General features: G+C 52.9%; 5 protein-coding genes across 5 annotated transcripts; 1 reads left to right on the top strand and 4 right to left on the bottom strand.

The window, feature by feature from the left end:
• Positions 1-139: 139 nt before the first annotated feature.
• Positions 140-840, bottom strand: N7510_007039 (E2 SUMO-conjugating protein UBC9; the record flags this gene model as incomplete). Its single annotated transcript, XM_056978964.1, has 4 exons — positions 140-393; positions 469-492; positions 562-722; positions 806-840. The coding sequence occupies 4 exons, from the start codon at positions 838-840 to the stop codon at positions 140-142; spliced, it is 474 nt and encodes a 157-aa protein (XP_056832007.1).
• A 632-nt stretch (positions 841-1,472) lies between these two features.
• On the top strand, positions 1,473-2,201 carry N7510_007038 (uncharacterized protein; the record flags this gene model as incomplete). Its single annotated transcript, XM_056978963.1, has 1 exon — positions 1,473-2,201. The coding sequence occupies one exon, from the start codon at positions 1,473-1,475 to the stop codon at positions 2,199-2,201; it is 729 nt and encodes a 242-aa protein (XP_056832006.1).
• A 117-nt stretch (positions 2,202-2,318) lies between these two features.
• N7510_007037 (uncharacterized protein) lies at positions 2,319-5,363 on the bottom strand (the record flags this gene model as incomplete). Its single annotated transcript, XM_056978962.1, has 8 exons — positions 2,319-2,417; positions 2,477-2,569; positions 2,628-3,435; positions 3,522-3,942; positions 3,995-4,364; positions 4,798-4,932; positions 5,132-5,174; positions 5,281-5,363. 8 exons carry the CDS (start codon positions 5,361-5,363, stop codon positions 2,319-2,321), a joined length of 2,052 nt encoding a protein of 683 aa, XP_056832005.1.
• Positions 5,364-6,325: 962 nt separating this feature from the next.
• Positions 6,326-7,727, bottom strand: N7510_007036 (ANP1/MMN9/VAN1 family protein; the record flags this gene model as incomplete). Its single annotated transcript, XM_056978961.1, has 4 exons — positions 6,326-6,708; positions 6,768-6,815; positions 6,871-7,502; positions 7,555-7,727. 4 exons carry the CDS (start codon positions 7,725-7,727, stop codon positions 6,326-6,328), a joined length of 1,236 nt encoding a protein of 411 aa, XP_056832004.1.
• Positions 7,728-9,091: 1,364 nt separating this feature from the next.
• Positions 9,092-10,351, bottom strand: N7510_007035 (putative HLH DNA binding domain protein; the record flags this gene model as incomplete). The annotated part of the gene is made up of 2 exons (XM_056978960.1): positions 9,092-10,241; positions 10,296-10,351. The coding sequence occupies 2 exons, from the start codon at positions 10,349-10,351 to the stop codon at positions 9,092-9,094; spliced, it is 1,206 nt and encodes a 401-aa protein (XP_056832003.1).
• Positions 10,352-11,458: the final 1,107 nt, after the last annotated feature.

Raw genomic sequence — 11,458 nt, 5'->3', positions numbered from 1 at the left:
CGGCCAACGCCATTCATTATTAAGAAACGCCGCGCTCGCGATGTCCTAGTCAGAAACCAAAAAATATATATGCGTCGCTCCCTTCGCCTAAATCAAACACCCAAGGAATTCCCATATGCATTATGCGACATCGCACAGTCTACGCTGGCTGGTTCTCCCGGACAACTAGTTTCACTCGCTTCTCATAGGCCGCGCGATCCTTCTTGAACAGGTTGTAGGCATCGGCTTGCGCCGGCGACTCGGGGTTGGGATCATCCAGCAGGTCCTGGATCCCCAGCAGGATCTGCTTGATCGTGATCGCGGGTCTCCAGGCCTCCTCCTCGTTCAGAATGGAGAGGCAGACTGTCCCCGAGGGGTAGACGTTAGGGTGGAAGAGAGGCGGGGTGAATTTGCCTGGAGGGAGTGAAGGAGTTAGTTATGCGCTACTGAATCGCATCGCGGTGGGAGTTGTCGTCGCAGGATACGTACACTTTGGTGGCTTGGTGGGATACTCTAATATACCAGCAGTCGGTCAGTATGAAGAAGATACAATACAGCAACATTGAGAGCAGGCAAACTCACCGTCCGGAAAGAGGACATCAAGCTTGAACAGTCCGCCCTCCCAAAGCGTCTTGGCTTTTCCGGGGATCGCGCACTCCCACCGCTTCAGATCGAGCCCTCCCTTCTCCGTGCGAGCGGGCTTCGCGACGAAGCCGAACGGATGATCTTTTCGCCATTGCTTGCTGTAAGATGACGGCAAGTCAGCTCTGCGTGTTCTTGTCTGTCTATCTTGCGACACACTGTACGGGGGGAAGGGATCACTTACCGCTCCTCTTGGAGACGATTCTGGCACAGCGACATTCTTGCTCAGGTGCTGGCCACGCAGTCCAGTGCGAAGCTCCTTGAATGGACGGGTTGGCGAGATTGGATTTTGTGTCGGTGATGTGTTGCGCTTGAGCGACCGAGACGCCCGGATATGAATCGTGCTCTGGGTGGGAGGGAAGAAAGAGCGAGAGGTGAGGTGAGAGAGGCGAAGAAGAAGAGATCAGACGTGCAAAAGGCAATCGGCGATCCAGCGGGGAGGGGATTAGATAAGCAGCAACAACGGCTGGCTGCTTTGCTATGTATAAAGAGCATTGATTGACGGGGGTTGCCTGCAGATTTATTTATACAAACAAAGAGAATATACGGTCCGTAAGACATAGTGATTCAAGACAAGGATTGTGATACTCCATCAACAGGGATGCCTAGAAAGACTTGACCTAGCCGCCAGATTTATGGTAGGAGAGACCCGACACACTCTCGAGAAGAACACCAGACACAAAATCCATATTTAAAGGGCCCACATTCCTAGATAGAGTCTCTGGAATGTTCGTAATCTCATCATTTCAACTTCAGTCAAACCATCCTCAATCCACCTCACACTCCCAATCTGCAAGCCAAACCTATACCTTCATTCCACATACCAGGACTAACAATCAACAAAAACCAACATGTGCCACGGCATACTCTGGTACCACGCCCTGTGCCTACATCAAAACACATCCAAATCCTCTCTAGTCTTCTGTCTCGACGCCCTGACAACAGGAGACGAGTGCCTCCCCGCCGTTCAGGAAGTGCTCCACATCCCTTTGGCGGGATGGTGCAGCATGTGCAACCACGAGCGGTGGCGGAGATATCGACGACACCGGCGGACAAAGCGGCGGCGGCAGCAAGAACAAGATGTTGTGGCGGAGGCAGATACAAATGGACACGGGGTGTCTCAGATCGCGAAAAAGAGGAAGCAGTCTCATGGGAACGACAGCCTGTGCATGGATGTCGATGTTGACCATGGTAGCCATAAACAAGGGCGACATAATCGCGTTGTGGATACACATTGGCCAAATGAGCACGATGTATCTACGGCAGAATACGTCGAGTCAACTCCCGTGGAAGAAGACCAACTCGAACCAAGCCATCCCAGAGGTCGGCCCAGACATCGACAGTCATGGATTCCCGTGCCGAGGGTTCGACCCCGGGAATCAGAGCCAGCATCATATCTGGAGACCAGTGAGGACGAAAGACAATGCCGTGGTCCTCCGCGGCAGTCGTTGATCCCTGTTCCGGCAGGAAAGTTCCAAAGAAGACATCCGTCCGGGCCGTCTCTGCGATTGAAAGCAGATGGGAGTGATGGGGATACCTTTGTTGAAGATTTTGAGATGTTCGATCGGGAGACTTTCTGATTTGCAGCATATTCGATTGAATGGTTGGGCCGAAGCATCATAGACATCGAAGGATTATCATTTCATTTCATTCCCGACCAGATCATGTCGAATCCCGGGTTATAGAATGTATGTACATCAGTCGACATAGACTCCTTTCGCGAACTTCTCGGGGTCGAAGAACCGCGCTCCGATTTTATTCCCGTTGAAAATGCGTCCTTCTAGTGCATTGACGGCCTGTCATACAGTGTCTTCTCAGTAGACGTCAGAAACGTAAGAAAATCATGAAGACGTACCCGTAGAGCAGATAATGGACTGGTAAACTTGACGAAGACCGGGACCGGTTCACCCGCATCTCGGGCGATGAAGACTCGTTCCACGCTTCCGTACTGCACGTAGCATCAGTTTCAGGAAGAACTGGGACATGGATGTGGAAAGAAAAAATACCTTCTCAGAACACTCCTCCCCAATCTCCTGCATCAGCCCACCACCCTCCCCAGCCAACTCGGCCTCCAGATCCATACCATCCAGCATGCCCCTCAAAACAATCACCTCGGTCATAGCCCCAAACTTGCCCTCATCCTCCCCGCCCTTCCTCTTACTCCCAATGATCTTTCCCCTCCCAGCGGGCGTCGCGAATCCTCCGCCCTCCGAGTCGGGTCGTTTCTTCTGCTTCTCGACCTTCACCTGCAGCGGCTTGGCAATACCAGATCCCGTGGCGCCGAGTCCAGAGCCCTTGGTCCAGCCGTATTTGGCAAGGAGCCGCTCGGCGAAGCCCTTTTGGCCGGGTCGGAGTGAGCGTGGTGCGTCCTCATCTGCGTCGGGTTCTTCTGCAGGTTGTTCTTGCGCGAATACGGCTTCCAGCTCAGCTTCTGAGGCAGGGATATCTTCGGGGGGCGGTGGAAGGGTGTAGCGGACTGGTGCGCGGGAAATGGTTACGACGCTGGGTTGGACGGTGTCGAGAGGGCGTGAAGGTGGTGGTGGTGGTGGATTCTCTGCTGGCGGTTGAATTCCGCTTCGTTGTAGTCGTCGCATGTATGCATCTTCCCCGGTAGGATCGTCGGAGATCGCGGCAGGGGGTTCTGTAGGCGGTGGAGGAGGTGGCGGAGATTCCTGATAATCCATAGGTCCATCATCACCGGAGCGTTGGCTCATGCGCATACGGCGAGCGAATGCATCCTCGCCGAATGCATCGTTAGGGACCGAGGCCGGTGGTGGAGGGGGCGCATCATTAAGATTCGGCGGCGGTGCGAAGCTGGGGGGAGCGAATTGACCTGGCACAATACTCAGCATGAAATCCATGAGAAGCAAGTGAAAAACAAAAACATACGATTCCGTGACCGGTCATAGTCCTCACTATCCGAGTCCATGCTCGGAAAGCGTCTCATCCGATGGGCATACAGCCGATCCTTCCACTCGCGGACTTCGAGAATCTTCTCATCACTATGTCGGTATTCTTCGTAGTTGTTCGGTCGCGACGGATCATAGATATCATCCCAGTTCTGCGCGGCAGCATGCGCTTCGCGATTCTTCTTGCGTTTCTTCCTGCCTCCGCGCTGCCGCTTCTCGCCCATGTAGTGCCCGTTGTAGTCATCATCTTCCGTACCGGCCCAGTCGGCAAGCGTGCTTTTCGGAGGCGCTGCGGGTGCAGGTGCAGGGTTCTGGGTAGCGGAGGAGGGCGCGGTCTTTGGTATTGAAGGTTTGGGTTTCGGTTTCTGGGCTGAGAGCTGGGGTCTTTTGGTGGGTTGGAAGCGGAGGGAAGCTGAAGATGTCAGTACAGGAGTTGGATTGAGAGACAGACTAGTGAAACGTACCAGCATTCAGCTGCTGCTTCTTCGCAGCAGACTCGTCGGATTGCGCGTCGGCCTCGGGGCCTTGCTTGAAGACGACGGGAGCGCGGGAAATGGTGCCCGGGGACTCGGCGGAGGGATCGAGCAGGTTGGCGTACAAGGACATCATCCCCCCGCCTTTGGACGGAGTGGGTTCAGGAGCCATGATGGATGGATGTGGGTTGGTCAGAGAGAGTAGTTGGACAATCGCAGTTGATGTTGCGATAAGAAGGATGTTTGGCTGTTTTGCACCACTGGTGCTGCCGTATACATAACTTAGTGTAGGTATCCCGTAGCTGCATGGTTGGGCAACAATAAGATTCAGGACTTTTACATATTTTAGCACTGAGTCTGGCTTCTTTGTATCTTTGTCCAACTCTCTTAGCGTCCAGAACCTACTTTAGCGACAATCAGCTTCAACCTTCTCTGGTATGTCTCTTATTGCAGTCTACCTCTCCCAGTATCTTTCTCAACGCTTTATCTATCACCCTTTTCAACATCCTCTCCAATTCAGCTTCAATGGTGATAATAATATCTATCCTCCTGCACAGAAACTGTACATAAGATCATCCACTCCCTCTTCCTCATACACCCAAGGACACAGGCCTTACTATATCCCTCTCTTCCACCTCCAGAACAACAGAATATCTAACATCTTACAGCTGCTGGCGCACAGCAGACTTGAACTAAGTTCCCCAAAAAGAAAAGTCAGCACCCAGTCAGCACTCTTAACCTCCACGTAGAGGTAAAGTGGCGGCCCGCGCGGCTATCGACGGAAAAAGACATACGGGAATAATTTGTGCATTCTCCAAATCCCACACACCAGAGGTGCCGTAGATATCGTTAGCAAGCAGCTGGCGCACCTCAGCCTCGGTCTCAGCCATGGCGAGCATCATGCTTCCCTTGAAGGAAGGGGTTTCGCCCTCGGCGGGGTGGGAGTTGAGCATTGCGCCTGTGGTGCCGGAGATTAGCGACGAGGATGGGATCAATAAATGCATCACAGAAATGAGGTGAATAGGTAAAAATGGGTCGAAAAGGATGGAAACAAAATCCTCCGGCTAGGTGGACATTTGGAACTGGCTATAGAAGGAAGTGAAGAGAGGACGTACCGCCAGCAACGACCGTGCCAGATGCAACCAAAGGCTTGATACCCTCCAGATGAGCACTGTTCGTATCACAAATCAGCACAATTGATCGATTGGGATCAATCATAAGAAGACATAATCATAATCGAAGGCATGGTATGATATGATGGGATGGGAGCCACGCACGGTCGAATCTCGAGGCGCTTCGCCATCGCGCCGGGTTTATCCGGCAGGATGCACAGGAACTCTTTCTTGGCGGGGACAGACATGGTGCGCGAGAAGAAACGCTGCTGTTGTTGAATTGAAGACGGGGAGAGCAAGGGGTCTCGTTGGTGTTGGGGGACGAGACGGAGGGATGAGAAGGAAAAGGATGAATAATGCGGGATGACGCGGGGGACCTGTCGCCAAAGGGCGTGGGGGGAGCAGCCGGGAACACGAAGCGTCAAATTGGCGGGTGGCATTATTTTGACAGATGATAGTGTATGTATCCTAAAGGACTACTCTAGTCACTTGGCAGAGGATCCTGTTAGGTCGGGTAAGGGGTTGTTGGTAAGTCTTGGGGTTGTTCAGTTCTCTCAAGGTTTTTATTCCGGCGGAGAGGACACACGGCTCTGCCGAGGATGTATACACACTGGGGGTTCAACCCTTAAATGATTTTACAGGGATAAAATATCTCAATCAAGAATTCTCTGGATGGAATTACACATCAACATTATCGGAAATCCAACAGAGACCTTTCAAAGTCCTAGCTCAGTGCGCAAAGGACCACAAACAAGAGGATCGAGATAGAGACGCGTCTCTACAAGAGTCAGGAAACAACAACGGAAATTTCAGTACAGTATATCAAGACAAGAAGAAAGTCTGGAAAAGGACCGGCGGAATCTATAGGCCTTGCAAGTCCCGCCAAACAGCATTTTCCCCGGAGCGCCAAAGACAACAAATACACACACCCCCACATACAACCCACACTCACTCCCAATAGTAGTAATGCGACACGAGATGGGATTAGTGGAAATCATTAGGCTTCCGTCGCGAGATCATCCTTCACACGAGAGAGAACAGAAAAGAAAAAGATCACAGTCGAATGGTAAAGGAAAGATGCCGCCAGCCATCGCATATAGGTTGCGGACGCCAACATGGTCACTCAAGCGGAGCAAAGGATGATTCAAAGACGGGTCGGGTTCATTCAAAGATCAACTTTGTCGAACCCAGAGCGAGCAAGAAGGAACGCTTAGTACGCCTTGCGATCTCCCAGGTTTCCACCTTTCTCATCGGTGTCAATGTGCCAGACCACGTAGTTGGGCAGGCCGACTACTTGATACCCGGCGCGCTTGGCCATGCGCGCGAATCCTTCGGTCTCGGCTTGGTTCTCGAATGCGTATGCGGGGAAGTTGATGCCGGAGCGGTGGACATCGGCCTTGACCAGGATGTTGACGCCACCAATGCCGTCCAGCTCGACCTCCTCATCCTTATTCTTTCTCCAGTCACCCATGCTGACGAGGTAGGTCCGGCCCGTGTCGTATTCCTTGTAGCCTTCCGCTAGAACGGTGTCCGGGGGGGGGGTTGCTCGTAACCGCCGGCCCTTGTCGGATTCGATCCACGAGTTGTAGTCAACTGCACAAAAGGAACATTAGCGAATTGATGTAGCATACAGATCAGACTTGAGAACATACAGCGACCCTCGATATCACGGCCGTCCCGGTAGCGGTGGAACCAAATGTCTGCGAATCTCCTGTTAGCCAAATAAACCCCAAAAATATCATGAGGATGACATACTCGGCACGAGGATGTCCCTGTCATGAGCGATGAAGTCCTCGATGATCCGCTCAGGGCAATCCACGATATCGACATCACGCCAGTACACCCAGGAGTGGTCGGGCTTGAGCGCCGAATAAAGGAGATAGTTACGAGCCCGGCCAATAGCCTTCCGGCGGGGGCCCTGTGCCGCAAACGAGTGTCGCTCCTCCACGTTCATCTCGACATCGGCGCCAAAATCCTTTCGCACAACGGTGGCGCTTCGGAAGGCAATCTTGTCTTCGGCGTGGTTCTGGATGCGATCTAACTCTGCCGCCAGGTTGGCCAGGGTGTCATCTTTGCAATCCCCAACGAGGAAAGCCAGATCGATCAGTTCGTGGGGGTAGGTCAGTTTGTAGAGGAGCTCGAAGTATTTTTGCAGATAGTCGGCGGCGTCACGGAGAGGGGTCAGGATGAGCACTCGCTCGCGGTTGGCGATGGCTTGGGAGGACGAGCGGATCGGATTGAGATCGACTTCGGAGATGGAGGTGCTGTTGACTTCGTAGGGGTCATGGTGGTTGAAGAGGACGGGGGTCTGGGAGTGCGCGTTCCACTCGACCATCTCGTTGATGGACATTTCCATCGGCGACTTGGACGAGCCGTAGCAGTAGAAACTAGACAACCATAAGAATGAATTCATGGTAGATAATAATGCGGTCGACATACTTTTGCATGCCCGATGCAGACTTGCTGACACCTCGCCACAGCAAGATCAGCAACCCCGTCGCGGCCACCGACACCAAAAAGCGAGTTCGTGTTAATAAGACCACGATGGCTCGCCATGGAGGCAGCCGGCCCCGGGCGGACTTCCAATTCACTTCACCCTTGGGCATCAACATTTTTGCCGATTCAAAACGAGGGACGCGTGGAAACAGAAAAAGCGGACGGATCGGACTCAGGAGCCTTCACACACGGCGACGATCCCGGGGTCTCGATCTCCCGTTGTCGAAAACCCCCCTGCGGGACGATGGTGGCTCAAGCGGGCGACCACGATCGTATCACCCGATGGAGAAACTGAAGGTGTGGATGTGGTGTGGTGGGGAGGTGAAACGAGGTCCAGGCAAAAAAGATAAAGGGAGGAAGAAAAGAGAGGAGGACGGGATCGTTGGGGCTGAAAGGTGGCTCGGCGGACCAAGTCATCAATTAACCAGCACCGGCAACAAAGACAAGCCCAGAGCCACAATACTACGGATGTTGTTAGGATGGCTGAATAATTATGATTATGTTGAATTATGATGGACTGTGAATGACTAGAGTTCAAAATTACCGATGATGGTCGACTAAAGGGGTCGGCTGTCTGGTCCGGACCGTCGCCACGATTCCTTAGGCCACGGAAAGACCCTTTTTTTATTTATAGCACAGCCACGACCTTTGGACACTGCTACGTGGGAGTATTCAGACTGTATCTCTGGTCAATTAGACACTGTAGGAAGATATACTGCTATGTTTTCCTATAGTTCGCTGTCTGCGTACGGAGTAGGGTGCTGAAATTCAGTCTCGTTGGTGCTTTGGTCGCTTCATTTCCCGCATTGCGCGTCTCTTGTCGCAGATCACGCCTTTGGTAGCCGCAGAAGCACCGATGCAGCACTGGTAAACTACAGCTGTCATGACCAACACTATATTATGGGTCATGGGGTAGATTGCTACTCGACTGCTCGATTCATGCTGAGACAAAGGATGACCGGGAAGTAACCCAGGTGGGCTGAGACAAGCGGCACAACAAAGTGAGACATCTACGAGTACACGAGTGGGCAAAAGCGGAAGAAGTCATCATCAATTGACTATCATAACTGTAGACAATAGGAAAGGAGACCAAGACAAAAGAAAAAAAAAGAGAGACAGAAACGAAAACCGTCCGCCCGAGCATATATCCAATTGTTCACAAGCGCCAAAATGACAACAGAAGAAACAGGAAGAGAAAAAAAGAAAGCCACCCATTTTTATAAGAGAAAAGAGAAAAAATATAAACTGTTGAGGAAAAAAGAAGTGAAAGAATAATTCACTCCTCAAGCAGAGCAACCACACGTCGTAAGAAGGAATATAGTGTTACAATGCGGACGCTAAAGGGCACATACAGCAGAAGTGATCATTGAGGGATCCAGCGCTGTCTGCAAGGGAGGAAGGTCGAGAAGGAGAAGTCATCAACATATCAACATCAACATGGACATGATCATAGAACATGTGTATCATCAGGGTCCCAATTTCATGGCGAGGCATTCATCGACTCGCGACGCGAGGCCGAGAGAGGGAAAGAGGAGATCGCAGGGTGCGATAGGGGGAAAGCAGGAGAGGGAGGAGCAGTCGTGGAAGGCGTGGCCGTCAAGTACGAGCTGCTGAAGCACTGGGAGGTAGCGCTGGGCAGGTTATCGGGGTGAGCAGACAATGGTTCCGGAGCCATGTTGGCGATCTCGCCGCAGAACACACGCATGCCTGGCAGCGCCGCCCTCCTCTGGCGTTTGTGCTCGGGAACGTCAACGATTGGGGTTGGGCTGGTGCTCTCGGCCTTGGGAGAGCGGAACATCTGCTCGTAGGACTTGAGCTGGAATTCCAGAGCACGGTTGCGGTCGACCAGCAGCTCGTTCTCAGCCTTGGTGGCCTTGAGCTGTTGCTGAGCCGCCTGGTTCTCCTGTTGGAGGGAGTTGACTAGGTTCTGCAACTGCATGCAGCGGAACTGAGGCTGCAGCTTCTCTGACAGCTGGGGGGTTACCTGTTCCTGGCGCATGAGATGCACGATGATGGCAAGCATGAAGTCAATCAAGTACACCGCACCCTGGACGATGTGTTCCTTGGACTGGGGCAGGCTCTTGGACGGGTTCCAGCCAGCACGCTCCAGGAAGAAGTTGTGGATGCGGCCGTCGAGCTCGCGGTGCAGCGTGCTCAGGTTCTTGCGTCGGTTGCCTTCGGCAATACGGTGCTTCTCACGCTGGTCGTCCGGGTCATTGGACAGAGGGCTGCTCTTGCGCTTGCGGCCGCACAGCTGCTGCAGTGGCGGCTTGCGGTTGATGTTCGGGGGAGCAACGAGGGCCATGATCTCCGCGGGGGACAGGTCAGTCGCCCAGTCAGCAGAGCCGGCCTTTTGGGCGGCGAAGGACTCCTGCCAGGAGCTTTCAGCAGAGTTGGCAGGAGAAGGAGGAGCAACAATGTGCTCGGCGACCGCCGAGTAGGGCGACTTGAATTGGAATGTAGTTTCATGGGGACTAGGGGTGCTAGGTCCAGCACTCATGGTCTCCTTGGCGTGGAATGGGTTGAACGGCCCACGAGGCAGCGGCTCAATGCGTGGCAGGGGAGGCAGGCGGCGGTCCTCGCCCAGGTCAGACGGACCCATGCCGGAAGCGATGGTCTCTTTCAGGGCCCTGTATTGGCCGGTCAGAATGGAGGCTAAATACATTTTCCGTTTCTATACTCACGGAAGAGAGCAGCGGCGCGGGATGTCATCAGTCATGGAGTCCATTTCCTCATACATCGTGTCAAAGTGTCGTCAAAAGCGTGATATGGGTAGCAACGAGTGTGGACGTGGCGCGGGAGATGCCACAAGTGGTTATAGATATGTACGGAGGAATATTTCCTTCGGGGAGGGGAAGTATATGCAGGAGGTGAGGGGGGAAGTAATAGAACAAGAGGGCAGTATATATGGTGGTTATAGACAAGAAAAAAGAAAAAGCAAGAGGAACTGGAAATTCACACGAGGCGACGGAGACAAAGAGTGAGACGGTTCATGGAAAGAGACACGGGGATGGATGCATGTTTATATGTGCTCGCTGGAGGCCATGACTAGGGGACTATTTTCTCGGCTATCTATGGATCATAATGTATATCATGAGAGCCCTGGTCCTGAGGTGGACCCAGGAGGGGGGAAAGCATGAACGATCAGGGCCGATCTCACACAGACGGACGGTGCATGGTGCAGGTTTGGCCGCATTGAACGACGGGGAAATGAAGCCTAGCATCCCGGACGGGCTCTGGACCACTGTCAGAAAGACCTGCCATGGAGAATATTCGGTATCACAGAGTATCTGTCACATTATGCACAGACAAACATTGCCGTCGAAGATCCACTCGATCAGCGAATCATGGCGGCTCGATCTTGCCCGACGGGGAGGTTCTGGACGAGGATCTCGGGCTCTTGATTTGTCGTGGGCTTGGATCGACACGGGGACCAGTGAAGGCGCAGCGCCGCATTGCCCTTGCATCAATAGTCGGCCGTGGGAATGACACGATCTGGTGGAATTCTCCTAGCCCAAATCTTCCGGGGACCATGTGGAACTATGTGACTGTTTACAACGAAGATGAGGGGAATCTCCAGGTTCGTAAGAAGCAAAAAAGAAAAAAGAAAAACAATTCAACCGACAAAACGGGTGTCAGAGAATTCCATATCGAACTGCGCCGTCCCCGCCCCAATTTGGACGGATCATAGAACAACACCGTGGCTGTTCCTGATGTTCAGGAGAAATTGCTCCTGTCATTAGAATCAAGGGGCTTCTAGATGATCCTCCCCTTCAAGAAGAAGCTCCGAAATGAATCCATGGGTCCTAGGGCTAATAGAACGAAGCAAGGATGGTGCCAAAAAACA

The sequence above is a fragment of the Penicillium lagena genome, assembly GCF_028827675.1.
Source record: "Penicillium lagena strain IBT 129212 chromosome Unknown utg000005l_segment0_segment0, whole genome shotgun sequence".
Taxonomy (NCBI): Eukaryota; Fungi; Ascomycota; class Eurotiomycetes; order Eurotiales; family Aspergillaceae; genus Penicillium; species Penicillium lagena.
The sequence above is the reverse complement of the archived record's forward strand: the minus strand, read 5'-3'. Positions and strand labels throughout refer to the sequence as shown.